General features: G+C 39.0%; 1 protein-coding gene across 1 annotated transcript in view; it reads right to left on the bottom strand.

Annotated features, from left to right (window-relative positions):
* Window positions 1-265: 265 nt before the first annotated feature.
* MMRN1 (multimerin 1) overlaps window positions 266-25,922 on the bottom strand; it is a 40,235-nt gene continuing 14,578 nt past the window's right edge. The window contains exons 2-8 of the mRNA XM_059471283.1: window positions 25,782-25,901; window positions 23,573-23,679; window positions 18,254-18,352; window positions 14,484-14,657; window positions 7,990-9,969; window positions 3,551-3,697; window positions 266-2,440 (exon numbers count right to left, since the gene is read on the bottom strand). Coding sequence (XP_059327266.1) covers window positions 2,019-2,440; window positions 3,551-3,697; window positions 7,990-9,969; window positions 14,484-14,657; window positions 18,254-18,352; window positions 23,573-23,679; window positions 25,782-25,901 — 3,049 coding nt within the window. The 3' untranslated portion in view covers window positions 266-2,018. The remainder of the gene's footprint in view (window positions 2,441-3,550; window positions 3,698-7,989; window positions 9,970-14,483; window positions 14,658-18,253; window positions 18,353-23,572; window positions 23,680-25,781; window positions 25,902-25,922) is intronic.

Below are 25,922 nucleotides of genomic sequence, written 5' to 3'. Positions count from 1 at the left end.
AACAGTGCCTGTGAAGATGAGGACCCAGCTTGAAGGATTTAGAGGGAAGAGCTGCAAGGGCAAAGAAAGTCACATTAAAACAGAGATGCAGACTCTGGTGGGTCATTTTAATTTCATCTTGAGAGTAATTTTCATGCCATTGAGCTGTAACCACAGCAGGAATAAAGAGGACTAAGGAGATTAAAATGACAACATCATGCAAGGAGGGAGTGTGGCTGTGTTCATTACATTTGATAACATTCAGTGATACAGTAAGCTGAGTTAGTGCCATGTCAAAGATTTGAGTGTTTATTGAAAAAATTGTGGTATGCAACAAGAGAAGGGGCTGCAGCATACTCATTCAGTGTCCATGGTACATTAGGAACACATTAATTACAGAGAAGAAAGGATTTCTGGTCACAGAAAAACCTCAAACAAAACAGGGCGGGGGGGGCTTGGATTGAGAACTTTCGTGAATTCTTAACTGCTGTCCTTAACCACAAGCCATAATAAAATGCCCCCTGAAGCTGGAGGGATGCTCTTGAGTGCTGCACATTTCTGGTAGCCAGCACCCAGAGGCACACAGACATGGACACAGTCCAGCACCTCTGCTTCTGGTGGGGAATGCTCATTTCTGTTTGAACAACAAAATGTAGATTTATGCATCTGAGGGAAGATAGTGTGGATTCTCTTACCCACATACAGCATGGCAGGAATTCAGTAATTTCATGGACATTCCTCTTAAGATCTTGTAAGATACACTGAGTAACACTAAGAAGAGAGTTGATGGTGCCCATGTGTTTTCAAGAAAAGTTTCTGATGGTGGAAAACAAAATAATTCAGTGAGCACCAAAATATTCTGTGCTTCAATAGACTGGCATAGATCATAGTTAGACTTTTCCAGCTTTTAAGAAAAGGGAGTGAGAGAAACACAGAGACACAGAAAAACCTGGTCAAATACCATTAACAAAGGCAATAACCAAAACCAAACCTGGCCAGTCACACCAGGGGACGGGATATCAAGAAACTGCAGCAGCCTGGGACTTTGCAAAGAAAAAGAATAAAAACCTGAGGGTTTGTTTTTTCAGGCAGTCAGGCACCAAGTAAAAATATTCCTTTATTGGATTGGTGCTTGAAAAACCACATACAGACTGAAGTCAAGTTCATCTTGTCCCAGTAGTTAGTGAATATACTGCAGAAACAAATGATATCACAGATTTATAGAATTCAAACTCAGAAAATACTTGGGTTATATAATTTAATCTTGCATACTTTATAGGTCAAATGCTAAAATCTGTGTGAAGCCAATATAACAATGTTTGCTTAAAACATATCACCCAAGCAAAATCCAGCTGTGGTTTAAATATTTCAAGCAGCAGAGAGAATCCACCAAATCCATTATGGTGCTTATCCTATGACTAATTCAAATGCTAAATATACTGTATTTCTAATCTGAGTGTATTCCACTTGGGGTTTTTTGCTGCCAGATTGAAAAAACCTAGTTTATCATCATACTGGTTACATAAAAAAATCATGAATCAATTGAATACTGCCGTATCAAAGTATGCAGTGAATAATGGTAGGCAAAATGAAAAAGAAATATATTTTTTTCCAAACAATATATAGACACAATTATCAATTGATACAATGAGCTAAGTAGTAATTCAGCCTCTGAGTCATCAAATCTATCCATCACATATGATTTGCAGTCAGGGTGTAAAGGAATGATCAAACTGAGTTTTCTCTTGAGAAGTGATTCTCAGCAATCTCGTGTAAGCATGTCTATGCAATGTACAGCAGAACAGCATCAGATTTGTGCTCCCCAGTCATATTGATATGAGGAAGATGCTTTGTTTTCCCCCATCTCCAGCCTGTGGACTCCTTGGGGTTGGGCACATGGCTACAACCAAAGAACATCTTGGAGGATCAGCCATTCCATTGGGAAGCTTAGTCCCCTTAAAGAAGCAAAAAATTTAAATGCAAAGCTAAATTCACCTGCAGGCTGCTTCATCTGACTAACAGCTCACTCTTAGGGCTGATTAGGTACGATACAACAAGTAACCACTGAATGTAGTGACAGGGGGGTACTTGGCTGGTATGGAGCCAGCTGCCAGCCTGAGCCAGACTTCCTGACCATAATTTAACTCCAATAAAGCATTTCCAGTAATGACTCTGTCAGTGTACTTGCTGTTATTGATATTTTCAGCCTGAAAAGTGAGTTTGTCTATCCCATCAATGACCAGATAGCCAGAGGCACGTGGGCTGAAGGATTCAATGGTATATTCAAAAACATAGACCCCCAGGTATGGAACATGGAACTTCCCAGTTGCTGGGGCAAACGAGGCGCCGTAGTTGACGTCCAGATTGTTGAATCTGATGGGTCCTGGAGTTGTCATTCCAAATGTATGAGAAGCAAAAAAAGCCACCATAGGTGCATATCTGTACGATCCTTTTGAAAAATCTGGAAAGGAATAAAGAAAAATTTTAAGTGATGCTACATTGTAGAAAGGTGACTTGGACTAGCCAGAAGACAAAATGCAGATTTTCTGATTTCACATCATCCTGCAGATGACTGAACCTGAGCAACTGAAACACAGTATTCCTGCAAAAACACATCTTTTTATATTACATAAAAAGTAATTTTCTTCACAATTAGTGCTAGATGTATCCACCAGAGAAAAATTTAGCAACAGCAAGGGAACTTGATGCTTGTCTATACTAGGTTATCATTAAGGGAGCTTTCGTTCCATCTTACACCCCCTCCAGGATCTCTTTCATTGCTCATGTGAGTGAGCTGAAGCCAAGAATTTCAGCACAACTCTTAGACAAACAGCAAGGAGGTTTAGCATTCATGATGTTAAATGAGGGAATAAAAGTATATGGGTTTCTCTTCAAGCTGAGCCTGTACAATATCGTTCCCTGCTCCTGTACAAATGATTTCATTCTCTATTCATATGCTGTCATGAGTAAAAATCAGCCAAATGACTGCTAAAAGATGCATAAAATTCACATTTTGCGTGGCCTGGGTGTAAATTATTTATTGTATTTATTATACTGAATAAGCATAATTTTCACTTTTTTTTCCTTTTGGAATCTTTCAAGGGTCTGCATCCTTTGCTGATGAAAGCCAGAGGCAGGCCTAAAATGATTCCTTGAGGGCACAGCCCCACACCTTCTGGTAGCTATTGGTGTCTACAGAACATTTATGGCTGCATTGAAGACAGTATTTCCCAGTGATGTTATTTTACCTCCCCCTTCAAAATCCATGACATCGTGTTCAAATGCATCTACTGCACACCCTCCCACTCTGCACATTTCATCAGGGAGCTTTCCAGCTATTATCACAGGTCCCAAACCAATTTAATCCCATCATCTGGTCATATTAAGAAAAGAGATCACCAGTCACCCGTGGGGATTGATGTCTTCAGCACCAAAACACAGGGCTCTGCTGCTTGAGTTGTCACTCATTAAAGCGAAACGTGAGGCCTCTGACCAGCAAATGCTCTGTAATTAGGCCCTGGGGCAGAGGCCTGCACTGATCCTCGATTGCCCTGCTAAATTCTGTACTTGCCGACACTCAGGGAATTGTCCTTCACCAGCTTCACACTGCAGTTGACTCCTCCAAAGGGGTGGCGACAGGCGCAGACAAAGCTCTGTCTGTCATGGACACAGGTTCCTCCGTTCTGGCACGGGGAGCTGGCACACGCTGAAAGCTGCCCTGGCAAAGAGAGGAGCAAACCCAACAGCCTCAGCTGTAATGCCACAGCAGGGACACTCCCCAAGAATGCAGCATTTTGGAAAGGCTCTTTGCCAATTCACAATTTCTGCTGAAGTTCTTTGAGAAGGCCAACTTCAGTTCCTGTCCGGCCTCTCTCTACACCTGAACACAGCGTTCCTGCAGGTATCCTCCAAGATATTCAAGGTTACCTGTAAATTCTGAGCTCTGCTGGTCTCAGAGGCTCAGGCACATGCAGTAAGGAAAAAGAACCTCCAAAGAAGTTAGATGAGGCTGCTCTTTCTGGACTGAGCCATCTTATCCTTGGGTGTACCAGAAGAGATTTTTGTACTGCTGCTGTACAGGTGGGACTGTCTTGGACTGTCTATGACATTTTTCATCCAGGCACGTGACAAACATTGCAGGAGAGCCAGGCTCCTGGTGATGCAATATCCTAAATGCTGTCCCAGCTACTTCAAGTACTTGTCCATAAGTCCCTAATTCCAGCGTACCTATCAAGGTTGTTGCAGAAGTTTTGGACTGCAAAATGATAATGATACCAAACAGGTGGCTTTGCAGAGCACCCTCACTGAGGATGTCCTTGCCTCTGTTGCCAATTAAGGATGAGTTGGCCAAATTAAACTCAGCCCATACAGAGAAATCTGTCAGGCCTGTGCTGCTGAGCTCTGAGACAGTCATCACTGAGTGTAATTGAATAATGTGTTGTCCTAGCAGTGTTTTGGGGGGAGAAAATTCAGGTCACATGAAAAAAATAAATATTGCTATGAAAAATTCTGACCACAAAGCATTCCCAAACCACCTTTTTGTTTTCTCTTGGTTTGGTCAAGTAAAAGCCAGATATTTTAGAAAACATCCCTTTTCTTTGCCAGGAATTTCCAGCAGAACTCTGGAAAGAGAACCCCACACAGTCCTGTTATGGTAAATCTAGGTTGGTAGGTCAGAACTGAAAAAGTCTTGCATACAAGTACCGAGCTATTGCCAGGAAAATGCTGACTTGGATTTCACACAGATATTTCAGTCATTCCAGTGTTATCTTCATTTTCCCAACCAGGTATTTCACAGACTGCTGCATAAAGGCAAACTGTTTCTGTGTGACATTTTAGTTCAGTGAACAGAAGGCTGAGGCACATTGTAAAGTGACACTTGAATTTGCTCTGATATAGCATATGGATTTATAAACACAGCAGTCATTCTTTTCACAGAAAATAATGTCTATTCTGGAATGCCTGAAATAAAGCAATTTAGGACTGTCATGACTGGGTCACAGCACAGGCAACTGGACATGAGAAAATAATGGTTTTCTTCTCAGGTAATTGTTTGCTACATCCTTCATTCAAGTTATTTTTCACTCACATTCACTAAGCACCCACAACATTTCACTGATATTTACCAAGCATTTACATATTTACCATGTGTCAAAGGAAAGCAGAAAAGGAAGGGAAACAGCTGATTGTGCTGACTGTATCATAGTCCCAAAATACAAAAGCTTCCTGTAAGAACACTGCAGTCTCTCTGCTAATTGGCCTCTACTTATCATAATCGAGAAGTAAACCCAAGAAACCGGAACAAGATCACTAAAAGGAAATGATAATGAGATTGAGAGTAGCATTTAGGAAGTCTGCTGTGGGGTGATTCTGCCTGATTCTGCCTTGGAGTTAATTCAAATTCAGACATAATCTACATTAAATTAATCCCCCCTGTGAAATACTGCTTAACAGCAACTGGGAAGCTCCTCCATTTGCTAGAATAAGAGAAGTTGTGGGGGATTTGGGTCAAATTAGGATTTTCAGAGCAAAAGGCAAATTCTGCAGATCTCCACCGTGCCAACAATCTCCATGTAACTATGCTGCAATAGTATCTTTCTGCTGTCACTTCTGGCTGAGGCTGCTCCTCTGCCCAGTATTTTCTCTTTTCTTGCTGAAGAGTGTCCTGAGACACTCTGTCTGAAATACCTCATTGGGGTAAAGATAGCAGAGGGTTCAGATTAGGAACAGATCTCCTACTAAAATATTTTACTGTTGATTAATGCTTCACAACTTAGTAGTGTAGATGAGTAAAAGACAGAGACTATAAATTAAAGGCTTAAATTGTCACTATTACTAGCAGAGAATAAAATGTAGCCGTTAATTACACTTGGTATGGTAGTAATGAGAAGAGCCAGTTAATGCTCAGTTTTGCTACTCTTTGGGAAGGCAGACAGCCAGAAGCTCTTTTGGGAAATAGACTGCCAATGCTGCGCAAACAAATCTCAAACAAGCAATGAAGCTCTCTCAATATCTACCAGGGTTTTTTAGAAGCAAAACAAATATTCACCAATTTAATGGTCTCCTTATGGAAAAGATTGACTCCAGTAGTTCTAGGTGGTGTCCTAGAACTTGCAAGAAAAAGCTTTCATGGAGAAGCAAAATCCACCCAGGCAGAAGATGGATATTTGTTAATTAGGGTAATGGTCTTGCTTCTTTAACTTACAGAAATGTAATGTATGGCTTTGCTAGGCATGAAATTTGTTAAGTACAAAATCTCATTACCAATGGAAAAGTCAGCATCAACATTTTTATGTAGAAACCTCATATAAAAATAAGGCTTCTCCACATCTGCAAAGAACTGCACTTTCTGTAAGTGAGCATATATCCAATGCTATCAAGCAAGTAATTTGTTAAAATTGAGTATAAACAATAAATGGGAAAGACTTTAATTCATCAATATGGAATGAAAACCAGAGCAGGTGGCACCTTCCCATGCTCCAGGCAGGTAGCACTAGTGATACTTTCCAACAAAGTACATGGTGTGGGAAGGGTCAAAGTCATCTCTCATTTTCTCTTCATTTCAATTTTGAACCAAGATTTTGAATTTCCGTCCTGTGCAGTGCCAATAACAGATATAAACCAAAAAGGACTTGAGGAAGAATTGAAATTTTGAATAGCAAAATATACAAATTACTTTGTGCATTTTTAAGTGTGATTGCCTGCTCTCTCTGACTGAAAAGATAACCAAGGACTGAAATCCTTCAATGGGGATGACTTTCATCAGCAACCAAGCTACTCATGGGATTATGGCTTTGAAAAGGATCCTTTCCACTGATCATTGAGAAATGCTGTCCCTAGGATGGGAAGGGATGAAGAATTTAAGTGGAATGGAAGGAAGGAAAAAAGCGTGGAAAGGGAAAAGTAAATTGGCCATGGCCTTAGGACATGAAAAAGAGTAATAGCTCTTACTACTCTATTACTACTATGTACTACTCTACTACTTACTATGTACTACTCTACTACTACTCTACATCTGCTTACAATAGGGACCAAGTATTGGTTTAGAAATGTTCTTAAGTTAGGAGCATGTTACAGAAAACATTCAGGTCTGGATCTTCAAGAATATCTGGACATGAGTTTGTCATAAAAAAAATCTAATTTCAAAGTGAATTAGAATAATCTCAGTATTTTGAGTCACTCATCCATTTTCTGTATTGTGCCAGAAGTTATATTTCCATAAAAGATTATCTTGTGCTTGTGATTTTCACTCAAGTATGATTGCAGAAGTCACAACTCAAGAGTTTGTACTTCTGTGAATTCATTCATAACTCATTTCACATGATGGCATTTGCATTTAAGTTCAGAAGCAGATCACACTGAAAATTTCCTTTTTAAGAATGGCAGCTCCAGCTTAGCTGAGCTGCTCTCCAGGTGGACTGGAGCCAAATTTACTTGATTGGCTGGATTCCTGCCTTTTCAGGAACACACTGCTGTAACTGCACTTCTCAATGAAGTCCTGAAGGAGCCAGCAAAAGCCTCATTACAGTAATTTTTGTTCACTTCCTTCAGGTTTTTGATACCTATCTGTCTGCGACACCTATCATCCCTGCTGACACTGCAAAGTACGGATGCAACTCCAAATTTCTCTCCCAGCTTGCATCCATGTTTTTCTACTGAGATTGCTAATTGAGATGCAGGCATAAAATTCTGGTTCTTTAGGTTTTGTCTAAACTGTCAGTAACTTTTCAAAGGTCAGGTTCTCAGCTGAGTGCATGTGTATATATCTTCAACTGATCAGATGGGAACATATTAAGCAAAGTTAAATTGAGTGCAAAATCTCCTAAGCAAAATAAATTCTGTTGTAAGCAAGAGACTAATCACTAATCTCAGGATGCTCTGAAACACTCTTCACAGCAGTCTTTAGACATTTTATTTCTTCCCAGGCAAGTTCTGCCCCTCTGTTCATCACAATGGTTACATAATCTTTATAAAACATACCTGGACTTTTAGTAGAGTAAAATGCATTACCTGGATCTATTGCATTATCTGTGTTTCTCTGGCTTCGGCTTGCCAGGCTCATGGTGGCATCTGCTGTCACTTTTTTTGCTAGGGAAGGCTTCTTTATAACTGGTTTTGGCTGCTTCTGAAGTTTGGTGATGTTGTTCATTGCATTTATCATGGATATGTCAACATGCTGGGTTAAATTTGTCAGAATAGCTCCTGCTTTTACTTCAAGCACAGATTCAACAAGCTCCTTGAGGCCTCTCTGCAGCAGGGGGATATCTGGCTGAGTCAATTTAATTAGCACAGGTAGGCTTGCATTCACTTTCTGGATGCTGTTGTTGGTGTCCTGGCACAGCCCCCAGGCCTCGTGAGCAGTCTTGTTCACAAGTGGAATGATGTTTGAGAAACGGATGGACTTGGCTTCCAGGGCCTTGATCCTGGAACTCAATGCCTGGAGCTGAAGGGAGACCACCTGTTCTTTCTCTGTTGAGGCAGCTTTGGTTTTTTTTACTGAGACACAGTTGTTTGCCAAAAACTTGGAAATTTTTGACTCCACATTCAGAAGGCGAACCTCATGGTCCTTTGAACCCTCCATAGAATCAACCAGTTTTTCTTCCAGGTGCCTCATCTCTTGTTTCTGCTTTTCCACTTTTGAGGAGGTATCATTTAAAATATGGAAAACACTACTGAAATTGTGGAGGATACTTCTGTCAGACTCCTTGTCAGGAAGATCAGAAAGAGATAGCGCTACCTGTGAAGTAATTTTGTCTCTGTTGTTATAAAGCAGTGACTGGAGGGATTCATTCAACTGTTGGAACTGGGGAATAAAAGCCAGGAACCTGTCCAGTTCCTCAGCTCTGCCACAGCAAGCTTCAGTCTCATTTCTTAGAGCATGTAGCATGTCTTTCAGTACATAATTATCTTGAATAGAGTCGACAGCACTATTTACTACTATCATGGTCTTGTTTAATCCGTCCTCTATTTCCATGGAGCATTCATTAACACGACTCTCAAACAGCTCCTGATAAGCCTGAGATTCATTTTTAAGTCTTTCCTGAGTTTTGGAAAGTTCCTTCATTGCAGAATTCATTCCGTTAATGACAACAGTGAGGTTTTCAAGTTTCTCTTTCAATTCTTTAGTTTGGATTTGTTGCTCATACTCTGAAGTTAGACTGAAAGGTACTCCTTGTTCAATCAAGGGTTGCAGGATCTCCATATCATAGCACAAGTCATTAATTTGCTCATTCATTCTGTCCATCTTATTGCCCAATGGAAGGAACACATCAGAGACACTCTTGTTTAGAACAATCATGCTCTCTTGGACTGCTGCCAGCTGTGCTTGGAAATCTGTCCTGCTCTCTGACAACATGTCATCACAGACCCCCAGAACAGAGTCTCTCTGAATTTCCAGTGCAACACTGAGATTGCTGATCTTGCTCTCTTGCACTCTTAAGTCATCATAAATCTCCAGCACCATCATGCCTTGTCTCTTTACTTTCTCATGCAGTGTGATCATGTACTCCGTGACATTGTACTCCATGACTTGATCTGCTGGGGGGAGATTTTGTCTTGAAGACTGTTCAGCTGATAACAGTTGTTCATGAGCATCTCTCATTTCAGAGAGGGTCTTATTTAAAGATTGATAATAAATTACACTTCTTGACTGTTGGTGCTCCAACTTAACTTCCAAGGACTTCTGCTTTTCTTGTAAAGCTTTCACAGGCTTCTCACAAGTGAGGGCCATTTCCTCTCTCATCTGCACCATATGACTCTTCAGCTCCAGAATGTCAAGCTCTGTTGGCCCACTATCTTTCCCCTGAGCAAATTTATTTTGGGTTTCATTCAGGTGCTTGACTAGTTCTTTTGTATTTTCAAGGTCACCTGACATGCTAGACATAGTCTTGAAAATCTGAGCCATGCTCTCTTGCATTTCACGTTGAAATACTTGAAAGTGTTCTCCAACTCTGTCTTTGATTAAGTCATTGATACTTCTGGATTTGAGACCTTTGGGGGAAAGGAGAAATATGGAAACAACCAAATCAACTGTGTTACTAACATAGAAGTTTTCCCCACAATGTGAGCAAACAGAGCGCTGCACAGAGGTGAAACACACATCCCTGCCCCAAATTACTCACATATAGAGTAAAATGTACAGCTGAAGAATGTAGAGGATGCTTACAGTTTATATACAGCTACAGTGTTTGAGGATCCATCCCTGTATCTACTGAAATCAGTGGGACTTTTGCCAGTATTTTGAAAGGACAAACTCAAACTCTACATGTAGTACCAGCTTTAACCTCTTACCTAAGCTGTTTCTGAGCATTGAAAGGAGGTGATCTGTGTGCTTTTGTGGCTTGCTCATAAAAAAATGATGTGTCCTTTCTCCACTAGGGAAATAAGGCAAAATAAATCTGCTTTACAAGATTATGGTCAAGAAATGAAAGCAGGGATTGTTACCTTCCTACTGTATTGTATGTGCTAGGTGATGATGCAACACAGTGTTGTGAGAAAGAAGCAAAGTAAAAAAGAATGGCCTTATTGAATAGCTAAATTTAGTAACATGACACCTGCTGCAAGATGCAGGCATTTTAAAGGTAGAAACTTCAAGTCTTGCATACTACAACTCCTTAAATAACTCCTAGGAATTCTGATCCTGAAAAGCACTAGGCAGAGGTGAATGTGTGAATTCTGCCCCAGTGAACAACATGAAAATGTGTTTCCCATTCAGCCTTAGAGAGGTCAAGACAGGCATAAAACAGTTCTGCATAACATATTTCAATCAATTAGACCAGTAGTTCTGCTCTGGTGTGAGAATAGAAGGATATTTTATTAATTTATTCTTCAAAGGCAGCTTGTCTGTCCAACTGAAACACTGAAGCATTCTTTGCACAATTTTCATAAGCCCTATGAACATTTGCAGCCAGACAAATAATATAATAATATTATATAGTAATATAATGATTAAACTCTTCAACCTCTATAATGCCTCAATGACCACAGGTTCTCTGATTCAAACTATATTGATAAAGGCAGAAATTATCTGTTTCCTTCTTCCATTTTATTCTCAATTAATTCTACAGCCTGGAATTTATTTCTTCATCTTTAAAACACTGAGGCAGGTCTTCAAAATTTACTTGAAGGCACATTCTCAGCAAGTGCAGTAAAGCATCAGGAAATCAAACCCAAGTTTACTGGTCCAGAAAAGAGCCCCATCAGAAATCTAGCATGAAGTTTCCTAAGAATTAAACTCCATTATTGCCACCTGAGGTCCCAGATGTCCCAGCAATTTTTCATAAAGTATAATAAACAGCAGTGATAATACTGAGATTACCTTTATTATCTTCCTTTTAACTACCTAAAGAGCAAGTCAATGACTAGAGAGATGCCTGTAAATGAACATGCACATGTATGTGCACACTGAACTATCTCAGAATAAAGGCGTCCTGGCAGCTGAGAGGAAAAACCAAGATATGAACTAATATAGAAAAAAACATTCCAAGAGATCATTTGGTCAGGTTACTTACTGATGCTGAAAAGTGTTCTGCGCTCTACGAGATACAATGAGCTGTGGAGAAAAATTTGATGGCTATGGAAAGAACAAAGGTTACTCTAAACCTTCTGTAAGGAATCAACTAAATTTGTTCATCTCAGCAACAAATCTTGGTAACAGACTATTCATCTGTGAGAGGCATTCCAGAGGGTCTATACCAACCTTTTCTTTCTGTGACAGACACGAAGTGCCAGCCTTACTCTCCAAGTGGAATTGCTGGAATAGCAATTCCAGCTCTATGCATTTGGATAGTGAGCGTAGTATGGAGCTCAGCTTTGGTTTTCAGGTGTTCCCCTGCCCAGGGGAGTGTGGAGTCTGCTAAACCAGACAAGCTTTGGGTTTCTCTCTACTCTGCCTTCTGGCTAGGACAGCTGGGTATCTTGTAAACAAAGTGCAGCAGGGGCTGTGGGAGCCCACACAAAGACCTGACCCAAACTTGCTGACAATTGGGTATATTGTTAAGCTTGAGCTGCAAACACATGTGTGCACTCATGGATGTAACTCAATTTCTCTGTTGCTCATTTTGAAATAGAAAGGTCCAAGCTACCTGTGAATGTTAAAGATCTCTTGCACTTTTTATGAGATTATAAATTTTAATTTTAGTTTCCTGGCTGAAAACCAAAGGGTGTAATTACTCTGTGTCAACATATATTCTCTTTGCAGTTTCAATTATTTGAAGAATAATGTGCAAAATAAATTTATGTACACAGGAGACTGAATTGAGGTTATATATGCAGCTGCAAATGACATTTTTGACTTGGAAGTGATTAACACTCCATTACTGAGTTCATTTTGAAAGGAGTGTACATTTTTATAATGAAGAGGAAAGATGGATATTAAATATGGAATTAGAGGAAGGAGAAAATAATAGCAGGAAGTAAGCAGAGCTTTTTAAATTAAAAAGAGCACAAAGTTATTTTCCCTAAGTAACAAATGGGAACAGCTTCCTGAATACTGAAAGCAATTTTTAAATTGCACAACAGGTTTCATTAACTAAATAGAGGAGCATATCAGTTACTCCAGTGAGTGTTGCCCTCCATCAGCAGATGACATGTTTGTGTCACTGAAGTCATAGATGAAACCAAGAATAAAAGATTTTTTAAACTGTATTGAATTGTTTGGTCACTGAATCAGATCTCACTCCTAACAAACCCTGATACAAAGCTGAACATTAGAACAAACCCTGATACAAAGGGCAGAACATTAGAACTTCTGAGATAAGAAAGAAAGGGGATGTATGGATGTGAAAAAAAGACCTGGCACCAGAGGAAGAAAATGGAAAAGTAGTAAAAAGTGAAGTAGTAAAATGCCTGACTAGCATAATAAAAGCAGGTTGCTTCAGATGGCAATGGTACTGGGAAACTTGTGGTTTGCTTCAGGTGAGCTTCTGAGAGTAGTTTTTCACAAGGTGGAATTCCCAGTGCTGTTTCTGCATTTGAGTACAGCTGACTGATATTTCCTGGACAGAAACTGCAGTTGCCATTTGTCATTGCACATAGAAGCCACCATACACACTAACCTTTTCTTTCTCCCCTCCTTTCCTCATTCCTGCTGTTTACCTATGTAGAAGCCAAGAATAACCTGTGTTGGAATGCTCATAATTAGAGCCAAAGAATGTCGTTGATAGCATCTTTTTAATTGGTGCTATATATCCTTGATTAAGAGATAGATTGAGAAGATAAATCAAAAAGAGGGATATCAGCTGGAGATTTTTTTCTGAGCAGGAATAAAATGTTACAGGTAAAACCACTAAGGACTTGAAGGGCATTTTACAAGAAGGAGGGTTTTTGGACAGCACATTTTAATTAAGACTTAGACCCTGAAATAGAGAGAGGAAGTGCAGAAGCAGAAACACAGGATGCTGAAAAACCCGTCTTAGACTAGCATGAAAATGACAGCTAGAACGAGTGAAATAGAAAAAAAAAAAATGAGGAGAAAGCAGAAGGGAAATGGAAAACATTCAAAGACAGATTAAACGTGCACCCAAAGGTCAAGAATGCCATCTAGCAATATGTGGAGAGGTGAAAGCAGGTCAGCGATCAAGAGATGGAATGAACTTGCATACAAGAGAGCCATCTAGCACATGGCAGGAGCAGCTCAGGAGACAGAGGACTGAAAATACAAGAAATGGCACCCAACTTGATAAATCAGAGGGAGATACAAAACCCCTTGTTGTTTTGTTCAGTTTCATCTCAATGTAAGGAACTCCAGAACCTCTGTTCTATTTTTAAATAGTAGAAAAGTCTCTGGATTCTTAAGTGCAAAATATGGTTTGGGGAATATTCCTGAAAAATTAGAAAAATATTGCACATTGAGGAAATGAAAGTTTCTGTCTGAATCTGGTTGTTAAACAGCACTTTGAACTGGGTAACACCCAGATCTTGCAACAGGATTCACAACAAATGGATGCACAGTTCTGCTGGTGAGGATCTGATCTCTAGCTGTGTGCTGTGTCTTTCTCATATACTGAACATGAGTACAGATGTTTATCAAAGATAGCCTAATACAATCAGGGACAAATTATTCAGCAGAATGTTTGCTGTATTATAAACACAGCCACCACAGAATTCCTTATAGTTTGCCCTGTGTGTGTGAATTATGTATTAAAGAATATTAGTAAGCCTTGGTAGCAAAACAAATACTACATCCTTTAGCAGCTGCCAGATAAACAGAAACAGACATAAGGATATTTGCAGATGCTCTAAGCAAATGAAAATGCCTTGATAGTAGCTTAAGCTACCATGTAGATGATGAAGCATCCAAGAATATAAATTTTTTGTCACTATGAAAAACACCATAGTGAATGTTGCAATAAGCAAATTCCTCTCTTATGAAATGCAATTTTAAAAATGAGTTCTCCCAACAAGTTTAGAGTAACAGAATAGAACAGTCTAGGAAGATGTTTAGCTTTTTTTTTTTCCTGGCACTTCTAACAGGGTGAGTGATTACATTAATTTATTTTTCTTACCTTTTAGAAAAGACTGGAAGTCTCTGCCCTTATCTTCATTGATTTTGCCTTCCAGAGAAGAAAGCATCTTGGTCATATCATTCATTGCAGCAGCAATGCTGTCAACCTTCTTCTGTAGAAAAGTCAGTTTCATCTCCTGACTGCTAATCTTCTCATTCATTTTTTGATAAAGTGCTTGGTAAGGAAACAAAATGAGAAAAAAACCCCAAAAAAAGTATTGCTAAACGTCCTTCAGTGAATAAATAAAAGAAGGTCTAATTGACTGAGAAATATTAGCTAAATGTGGGGTGAAAATTTTCTGAAATTTTTTTTTGAGTGAATCATCTTGATTTTTGTCATGTACCATGTATTAGTGAGATTCAGCAGCACAGCAGTTACTAATTACTGAAGCATATGTATCCATTATAAAGTATTCTGAATGCTTACCTTATTTTAATCAACATAATGCCATTCTTCCTCTACCTAGCACCCTACAGGGTATTCAGTTAACTCTCATTTAGTCAATCTCCTCTAACACAATCACAAAAGCATTCATTTTTACTTACCATTTATAACACAACTTCATGAATTTGCAAGGCTTGTGTCTGATAGAATACATTATCTTTCCATTGTTAGGGTCAAAATAAAGACTTGTTCAACACAGCAGCAAGACAGAAAAACAGCTAATAGATAAATTACTGTGGAATAATGATTCCAAAATTATAATTAAAAATAGAAGCTTAACCTACAAAGTCAAGTTTATTTTAAAATCTGCCCAAATTGCTCTTGATACTTGTAGTCTCCTCAGGAATAAAAAGGCCTAGATGGATGCTTTTAAGATAGGTAATGGTGAAGGATGCCTTGATGTTGAAAATTAGGACTCCACATGACTTCAGCCAGCCGTCTGAGTTTGACAGATGACAGGTATTGAACTTAGTCTGGGATTTTCAGAAGATGCTGATAAAATCAGGTGCTTGAATTCTTGAAAGCAAAGCTAGAAAATCTCCTTCAAGAATTCAGCCTAAATGCCTATGTTTGGCATGTGATATATTTTCCCAAATTATCTGGACTATACTATGACTTAATAAATTGCTATGGATGAGATTCTTTAGCATTGCATACAAATATTCATTAGTGTAAGTTTACAGTATTCCTACTGATCCTTTGTCACTTTTCATTACAGTACCAGTGTCTATTTTATGGCAGCAAACAGTTCTAATCAGAAATCCTGTCTTAGTACAGGGGTTCAAAGGCTCCAAAAACCCCAAGAAAGTTATATGCAAAAGGGCATATTCTTCTGATGACTTGTATTCTTTAAAATTCTGGTATGCAAAGAGAGGTAGAGATGCAGATGAAGCAGGCCAACACTCATGAGAATGCTCTCCTGTAGAGTCATGGCTCTTGTAAAGGCCATCATAGTAAGAGCCTGGAGAGTAAGACTCTCTTAGGTTAGGATGCCAGGATCTCCAGCTGTGTTCTCAGCCCAAGGTATCTACTTAGATAAGTACTAAATTGTTTCCAACTTGACCACCTCGTTTAGACTCTGGCCATTCTTCTCACTGGCACTGCAAAGACAGGCCATTGATAGACCTCTGTCTTCATAATAAAGCTTTGTGAGAGACAAACAGGTCTGGACACTTCTGCTTGTGGTTGATTGTTACTATGAGAAACAGATCTGAATTCATCAGCAGCTCACGCAGAGTCACCCAAACTGATAACTAACCTGCAGGACAAAGGTTTTTTTAGCTTGGTTTCTACCAGTTCCCACTGAGGGAGGAAGAGAAGTTACATGAACCTGAAAGTGAGGTTTTGTGCCTGAAAGTGGCATGGCTGCAAAGTGGGAGCTGGAAGCAGAATTTGGCTTGTAGAGCCATAGCAGGTGCTGATGGAATGACAGACCACAGCAGTCAGGCCTGGCCCCAGGCCATGTTTGCAGGGTTGACAGCCACAACAGGTATCTCTCTCTTTCTAGACTGACGCAATTTGATTTAAAAATAACAGAAAAGCAATTAACATGGAGGTTAGAGAGTCCCATTTCAGATTTATTTCTCAGAGATAATTCCTACTAACAGCAGTGGCATGTCTCAGTGCTCTATTGATCAAGCTCACGTTTTCATAGTAGGCCCTGTCTGCTTTACTAAACACGTCCCTCCCTCCAGCCCTGAAAGACTTGGTTGCTCACACAGTATCACCAAGGCACAACAGCCCAACTCCCTTTCAAAAATACCACTCTAAATCTCCATGCCAGATTCCATCTTTCCTTCTCTTTTTCCTCCTGTCTATTAAGATCTAAAATAAAGCACATACATGCTTATAAGCACATGCATGTGTAAAATCTCCATAAAACTCTGTGGCAATCTTAATTATGACACCCTGTTCTCTCAGCAGGCATTTTAGCCCACAAGAAGGTATTTAAAACTGCAAATCACAGACCTGAGAATATAACCTGACTTATTTATTTGCTTCAGGAGGATATTTCTGGATATAGGCCAATAGGTGAGGGACAACACCACCACAGTGTGGAACAGATGGTGGTTATACAAAAAGGCAGTGTAGACAAAAATAAGAGAAACATTAACAAATTCAAAAGAGAAGAAAGGTAGTAAGAACATTCAAGGAATATACTTCCATTAAGCACTCCTTCACATCATGGCTATTTTTTTGGCTCCTCACCATGAAAAGTAGAAAGGGGCCACCAACTGAGACCAGGTGCATGTGGCCAAAGTCAGGTGCTGCCTCCAAAAATTGCAAACCTTGCAGGACTTCTCTAAGACCAAAGCTGCCATCAGCTAGGACTCAGGCTACCCTTGGAGCCCCAAACTCCACCTCTGACCTGACCCTGAGACAATGGGGGAATGGGGCTTTATCCCCATAAAAACCAGCCACCATTCATGTCACAGCACATGTAGGCAACAGTGGGGTGCCTCCTCCTAAAATGGCAAACATCACAGGCTATCTCCCAAACAAAACTTCCAGCAATTAGCGACCAAAACATGGAGAAGCTTTTCACAAAGCAGTCATCTAACAAAGGTTCTCAATATAAATCACTATATGAATTTGAATGAATCTTTTTTGTTACTGACCAGCTCTTACAATTCTCATCTTTCTGTACATACTTGCAAGACAACACTGACATTATATTCCAAAAACATAATATCCAGATTACATAAAGTAAATACAACAATGAGCAAGTGCACAAGGCATTAAGAAATACTCTCAAACCTCTCTGGTAAAATGTTTAAGTTCTTGCTTTGTTAGTTATTTCATCATCCTAGACATAGTAGGTAGCTTAAAAGATGCCTGAGCCGCCCTTGTTAAGGTTTGAAACATCTTTGTACTGATTTTGAATAAAGAACCAATATTTGTAAGAATACAGCAATAATCACATATTCGTCTAGTCAACAACTTCATTGCATTTTCTTGTGTGTGCAGTGCTGGTCTGTACTACTTCTGTATTTGTGCTGGTGATTTTTGCTTTGTTTTTTGGTTTAACTTTTTTTTCTCTGCTAATTAATTTATTGTATTCAATAACATAATAGTTTAAATATTTCTATACCAAATACTTCCTTGGTTTTAATTTAGGCACAAAACCCTCTGTTATTTCTAACCTGCTGGTGCATTTAAATTCAGTATCTTCTGCCCATCTTTATCAGAAGAGCAAACCACTGCACCATGACTGATAGAAATTGACATTGCATTCAGGTCCCTTCAGTAGGCAAAGATTTTCCTCAAATTGTTTTTGCAGTGATCTCAGTGACTGGGTAGAGGTGAGAGCAATTTTATCAACTGACCTGGCCCACTGGGGTCCTGCAGAGCGCCTGGTGTCCTCTCACCAACAGTTCTGCTGCTTTCAGCCTGGTTGCTGTGTATAACTGATTGCTGTTCTTGAGCTAGAGAAGGGAGAAAAAGGAAAGCAAAGGATGTGAGTGAACCACAGAACATGATAATTGGGATGATTGGATGATTGCACAACAATTTTTTTTTCTTTCTTTATTCTGTACCAGTTGTACCAAAGCCTGATCATCTGCAGTGACTCTTACCTGCTTCATGAAATGTGGGACCACATTGCTCAAGATGGCGACTGTCTTTATAAAAGACTTCTCAAGAATGGCAGGGGCTGATGTTAATATTAAAATGTCTAAAATTGCTGTATAATGAACAGGATTTTTAAATGCCATGGGCAAAAAATTCTAGAGGAATATTTTAGAACAATATAAAACAGCAGTATAAAGACAATACAGAGACTGTCAGCTGTAAAGTTAATTAAGGATTTTTAATGATTACAAAATTAACCAGGTTTGCTGAAATTGATTTTTGGGTTGGGTTTTTTTGGTTTGTTTTTGTTTTGTTTTTTTTTTTTACAGATTACACAGATCTTCAACCATGGGAATCTTACTACTAAAGACAATGGTGATATTATATTTTTGTAGCACCTAAAAAATAAGAACAATTTCAAAAGCTATATCAAGTTCTAAGTTCCAACAAATGTCACCTGACATTTATGACTAGTATACGTATATAAAAAAACTTCACAAAGGTGGCAATTTTGTCAGTATTTTCTCTGGTTTCTCTCAGATGAGATTATCTGTTTTATTTTACATTTCAGCCCAAAAGATCTGAAAGTAATTTGAAAATAGCTGGACTAACAATATTAATTCAATGTCATAGCTGTGGAAACTGAAGTCCAGAAAGTTAAGTGCCTTCACTCACAAAAAGTAATGAACTGGTCAGATAGCTGGGAACAGAACTGAGATTTCCATATTCCTAACATACATTCTCTAGCCATCAGGCTTAATGATGTTGTTTTATTTTTCTATTTTGAAAAACAAAATATGCACAAATTAGGTAATAAGTTTACTAGTGTAAAATGATACCAATTTTTATATACTTGTTCAGTTTGTGAAACATTTTGAAGTCAATGTTCCAGGAAGAGCATATCTAAGGAATGCCACTTATCTGGCACTAATGTGATTTCCAGTCTTTAGTAGAGTACAAGCAGAATAACTTGGGTATGGTGACATTATTTTGCACTTCAAATATTAAAATCTAGTTTAGCCATAATGCGAGTTTCCAGGGAAATGGATTAAAATGTGCAGTCAAGAAATTCTATGTTTCACATAACATTTGAAGATAAATAGACTTCAATTAGGACAATATAAGGTGTCTAAGTTGTAAATTAAGGGTGCTGTAAAAATTAGGCTAGGAACTCAGATGAAATCATCATATGGATCAATAGTTTGATAAAATCCTTTCAAATTGCCTGATGAGCAATACAAAATCTGCAAATGGTTATAATTTCAACAGCTTCTGTTATCTTTGTGGCATGGTTTTTGACAGAAGCTAAATTCTTGCAGTCAGCCCAACTCATTATACAGGATTTATTAGGTGGTGTTGTGGTGATACAATCTATGACAAGGGAGTCAATTACTTGCCTGTGATAAAGACCAGCTGATCAATGTCCTTTTATTCTTTTCTTTACTGGTCTTTCCATTGCTCTAAATGCATTCACTGACACAGTTGCTGCTACAAGATGCCACATTTTTTTTATATATATATATACTACCCACCTTATCTTTCATCCTCCCTAATAAATCAATTGCCCCACATTCTAGAATACCCAAACCCTCACAGTTTTATTCACTCCTAAAGTTCCAAGGCTACATATTTCGCCCTGTGTGCTTGTTTTACTAATGCTTTAAAATTCTTCATGTAAATTACATTCAGGTAACATAATGGCTGTGAGATCAAGCACACAGCACCTCTGTCAGGGCAAACCAGCCATGGAGCAAGCCCCAAGTGCACGGCACTGCCTCTGACAGCAGCAAGGGCTGGAGCCAGTGATGCACACACACACCAGCCTCACCCACAGACAGTCACATATTGTGTGCTTATCACATTTCACCACGGCACAGCAAAGGTACTTGGCAAGCAGCATTAGAAATTCAGGCTTTTCATTTGTGAAACAAATTCAGAGGAGTCCCTAGCAATACAGCTTCTCCTACATCATTCTTCCAGCAGGGCTCAGGTCTTTTCCAAAGGAATCACTCCAAGACATCATATGGTGATTACATTTATGTGCCCCTTATTCCCACAGCTGAAATTCTCATTGTAGATGCTGGATAACAGCAGGTGTGATGGGAGCACCAGACCAAAAACCTAATAGACATACTCTTTAGGGTAGAAATAGCCATCAAATGACTCACATTTGAGACCTTTTAAAAATTAGATATGCCATGCTCAATTTAAACCAAAAAAAAATTCAAATGAGACAGCTAGACCCACCTTAGAGGGGCCATTTGCCATAACAAAGCACCACAAACAAAACGAAAAAAGCAGCAATACAAAATCCTGAGCAATGAGCCCTTCCAGTTGTATCAGAAAAACAGGTAATGCCTACAGAAATTTAACATTAGGTGTCTATCATCCAGTATATTGGCCTAGATGTATAATTTATTGTCCTATGTATTTTTAAACACAGCACTCCAAATAATTTCAGGGAATATTAAAAAAAAAAAAAAAAAAAGGCGTCCTTTTGACTCAATGTATCTTTATGAAGCACGAATAGCTGAAGGGGCTTCCCAGAGAGGGGGGTAGGTATTTTCCTCCCGTTCCCTGTGTTTCAAGGCGAATTCCCAGCTTTTTTGCATGCCGCTCACCGCACGCAGAGGATGGGACATCGCATGGCCATCTGCTGGAGAAATGGCATCAGTGCCACTCCAGGGAATTTCGCGCTGACAGCGGCTGTGGCAGAGCCGGCTGCTGGCTCTAAACAATATAATTCCGTGTTCTGAATGCGCATAGAGGAACCGAGATTTCATTACTACACACACGAAGCTAAAATAAAGCTGTGTTTAGTAAAAGCGACAGATCATGAAGTCTGCAACTTGGAGTTTAATTGTCCTTTTGTTTTAGTAGTTTTGCTCTCAGTTAAGCATTTGATATTCCCAGTCAAAATGATGATGCTTTAACTGTTGAATCATCCATATTGACTTGTCTCGTTAGACTTATAAAAATGACATCTACATTTTTTCATTCTTATAAATTTTCCCTTAAAAATTGCATTGTCCATGCTGGAATAGGATCCATGTCTTAGCCAATTTGGTCATGTGTTGCCACAAGGGAGGTAAGGTTAGAAACAGCGATCTGAACATATTACTTGCATCTCTCTTATTACTGCACTACCTTGAGAAGCATCTGTTGCCAAGCAGTTACAAGGGGGCTACCAAATAAGACTTTCAGATGTGTGGTAATAGCTATCAGGTGGTGGTAAGTGGTTTCTGCTACCTAGACTATCAGCCTGAAATAGTTACATATGACTTCACTCTGTCTGAGAGAGAAGTTGAACCAGAAGGCATTTTAAATCAGCATTTGCTATGAGCAACCCACATCCCACTAACAGCGCCTTTCCAGGATCTACAGGATTGTCAGAACAGCCCAGTTCCCCTGGCACAGAAACCCTTCAGTAACAATTCTGTTGTTGAACAACAGAGAGGCCAAGTGGGAGGCTCAGTGAGGCTCAGGAACGCCTCACTCAGCACTTTCAGTGCCTCTGCCCTGCTGCTGTGGAGCACAGGAAGGAAGACAAGGCTCTGGGGCTCCCAGCTGTTCAAGTTCATTAGCCCACGTCCCTCGGTGGGAATTGAATAATGCAAGCAGGCTTGTGCTGGTGGTCTGCTCCTCTGGGAGGCAGGATTCCAGAAGCAAGGAAGAAAAGCTTCTCTGACATAACACCTTTCATCCCAATCTCTTTAAGCATTTCTACAAGCATTAATTAATTAAATATCCCAGTGCCCCTGTGAGATAAGTGTCATCTCAATTTTCTAGATGAGTAAACTTGGTTATGCAGATTCTAAGTGGCTTCCCCAAGTTACTCAGCAAGCCAGAAGAGGTTTGAAAATAGAACTCAGGAGATGTAACACCAGCTCCTGTAACACTTCACAGCACTTCCCTTTATCCTTATTTTTTTACACAGATGCCACTACAAATTGAGTTATACAGATTTTCTTCCTGATCAATATTTGCCTGTTATTTTGATGCCACTTTGATTTTGTCAACTAGTGACATCACCCTTCAATGCTACCCTTTACATTCTTTTTAATCTATTTTTGCTAATGTTTGCTCTTTTCTGAAAGGAAATATTTAAAACACTTGATCCATGCTCACTGGACAGCCTTGCTGTTATATCTGTTAATGTCTGACTCCTCACTGCTGTGCAGAGGAGAATTTTGTGCCTGCCAAGGCTCTGGCTCTTTGGCACTGAAATTTCCCTCCTGGATGTGAACAATAGTGATTTTTCTTCATTCCTCTACATTAATTTTTAATCACAGCCCTTTACTTTACTGCTGCTGATTGAATTCCCTATCATATCTAATAGCCTCTCTTGCAATATTCATTAATTTAAAACCTGTATGCTGATGCCATATCTAATTTTTCAAGGACTGCTTGCTTTAGGCCAGCAGCAAAGAAAGGGCTTTTATACAGATGTAAAATTACAATATGATGCTACATGTTTGATCACCAGGGCAGAGGTAAAAGGCTATTCTGTCAAAAAGGGTACAATTACACAAGGATCATGTGTAATACCTAGAAAAATTCAGTCACTGTTGAAATGAACAGTAGAATAAGTACAAAATTCAGAGAAGTAAAAAGAAAAGATTCATTACTTTATCACAAACAAAATATACTCTTGGAGTCTGAAACCAAAAGGCAAAAGAAAACACTTGTGTAGAGGAATATTACAGCAAGTGTTCAATAGAGGATCTGGATTTAATTCCCCCAGCACTGCAATTCTCAATAACTAAAAGGTCAAAAGTAGAGATGCACTGAATGCAAACTCCATATTTTAGCAAAATGAAATATGCCTGGAGATTTTATGAGCTTTATTTAGAGTGGAAGAGGGGAAAAGACATTCTGCTTAGATGCTCTGGAAATTCACATGCAGGGAAGAGTCAACATCCCAAAGCTTTTTTTTTTTATTGTGCATTTTTCTGGGTTTGAATTTGACAGAAAGCACTGCATTTGTTTTCAATAGAACCATTTGCTCACAGATCAAACTTGCATTGTTTCCTTTTGCTGAAGTGAAGAGTTCAGACCCTTACAGCTCTACTCACCTTTGGGCTGGCAGTTTTGCCCACTGTACCCAGGACAGCACTTCCACTCCAGCGATGTCACTATTTTATGTTTGATTCTGTAAGCCTGGTGTGTTGTTGTCTGGGACCTGTGAAATGAGAACTATTTAAATCTGTTTTAGGTAACTAAAGAGGAGCTCTAAGATACCTGCATAGCTTCATCACATTATCTCACTTGCCATATCCTTTTATTACTGCTTGAAATTCAAAGTGAATTCTAACTAGGGTTTGGTGTTTCATTAGCAATCACAGCTTTAATACTGCAACCTCCAGATTATCTGCATGAATTTTAAAGAAGCCTGATGTCTCTTTAGATTTCTTCCTAGAATATCTTACTCAGGATTCAAATACTGCAATCTTTTATGGAAGACATTACAATTAATAATTACTAAACTGAAAAAGGGAGACAAACCCATGATTTTCATGTACCACTTTTCTTTGAAATGGGTGGAAAAAATCATCCACAATAAATTTACACCACATCAGCACACATTTAGTGCACACTGGAAACCTTCCCTTCTGATTATTTAAACAAGATCATACAACCATTAATCCAATAAAGTGTGAAAAATTCTACTCTGGATTTCAGGGAAACCAGGGCCTTTCTATGTAATTGTGAGGCTTCAGTTATTGCTTTAACAGCATGCAACATCAGAGGAAGCAGCAATTTTTTCTGTGTTCCAACAGATTCTGCATGTCCTGGCTACCCCATCACTTCTCCTGGGTTTCTTAACTTCACAGAGAAGTCAGTTTAGAATGAACATGCTGCTGTAGGGCATACAGAATAAACTACAGCAACTCTCCTTGCCCTTTTAAGATGTTAAATATAAAGTTCAAATAAAAATAATGTCACATGCTGTTACTAGCTATAAGCACTGACATGAAAAACACCTAAAATCTCAGAAAATATGATAAAACAGTTACTGAATTGTTTTGTACACACACTCCTTGTATAAATTATTCCAGAAAAAGAGAGAAATTTAAAGGCTGTCAGACCAAAACATCCTCCCAATGCATTAAAAATCGCCACCATATTTTACACTCCAGTTAATGTTGTCACCCTTTCCCAAGGGATGTAATATTACATATATTAAAATTCTCATAGCAGCTGGCAGAAGCTTTGCATGTGTCCCCAGGCAGCTTTGGCTTTAAGAAATGTCTTTTTCAGCAGCAAGAACTCAATAAAGATTAAGGTGAATGGAATTCAAGAGAGTTCCTGGTTATTTTGCTGCGTGGATTGTGTGATGATAAAAACCCCCTATTCTGCATTAGCATAATCCATTCCTAAAACCACTCATAAAAACAAAGTGTTCCTGAAAGGAGTTAATCAGGAATAGAAATTTCAAAAATAATCCATGTAAAGGAGCCTCAGAAATTTATATAGTAGAGCCTTATTTATAAGAGAAGCACAAGGACCTAAAGCAAATGAAATATGAAAAAAACCTAAAACAAAAAAACAAAATCAGCAACACTTCAACCACGGGGTCCACTCCACAGTTTTGCCACGCAGTCAATTGCATTTCAGAGTCACCAAATGCTAAGGAAGCTCTATTCCCAGTTTCAACTCAAAGCTTTAAGTGTGTTCTGCCATACCATCTAGAAGACAATTCTCAGAACAGTCAAACTGACTTTTAAGAGGCTTTTAAAATTTGTCAAGGGAAAAATACATTACAGTCTGCATTTTGCTGGTGCTGCTTTATTTTGCCATTTTCCAAATTCATGCATGAAAATCCAATTTAACTTATGACTGAAAGCTAACATTTAGAGAATACAATGAGACACCCAAACCACAAAGGAAAACCCGAATGTTTAACAGAGGTATTATTTACAAGTTCCATCCAGGCCAATTACCTGTCTAGATTCACTGCCTGACCAAAGCTGTGCCAGAAATAAGGATTAAGCAGAGAGATAATAAAAATATTTATGCCTCTCAGGGGAAGCTTTTTGCTTCAACAGAGCACAAGCTTGGAAAACTGCACAGAAAGGATTTTCTTCCCTGCATGTGCTTTAAAGCTTTTTACTTGTGCACCTCTCTTTGACTCAAAGACTTTGAACTGACTGGAGGGTGCCAGAGTGAGGGCATGCTCCCTTCTTGTTTTCCTATTAATTTTTCAAGTTATAATCACATTTATGGTGTATTTGGTTGTAATTAAAGTGCTTGCAGATAGTCTTTCTTCCCAGTTCTCCATACCTCTGAGCACAGGATCCAATTTGCCAAGTGCAAGGCTTTGCTCTGCCTGATGAGAAGGTTTCTAGGTTATCCACCACAACTGTAGGTATGAGTCTGGTATGGACATAAGCACACCAGTTTCTGTAAAACAGACAAGGCAAA

This window comes from Ammospiza nelsoni, chromosome 4 (genome assembly GCF_027579445.1).
Source record: "Ammospiza nelsoni isolate bAmmNel1 chromosome 4, bAmmNel1.pri, whole genome shotgun sequence".
In the NCBI taxonomy this organism is placed as follows: domain Eukaryota; kingdom Metazoa; phylum Chordata; class Aves; order Passeriformes; family Passerellidae; genus Ammospiza; species Ammospiza nelsoni.
This window is presented reverse-complemented; position numbering and strand designations above follow the sequence as displayed.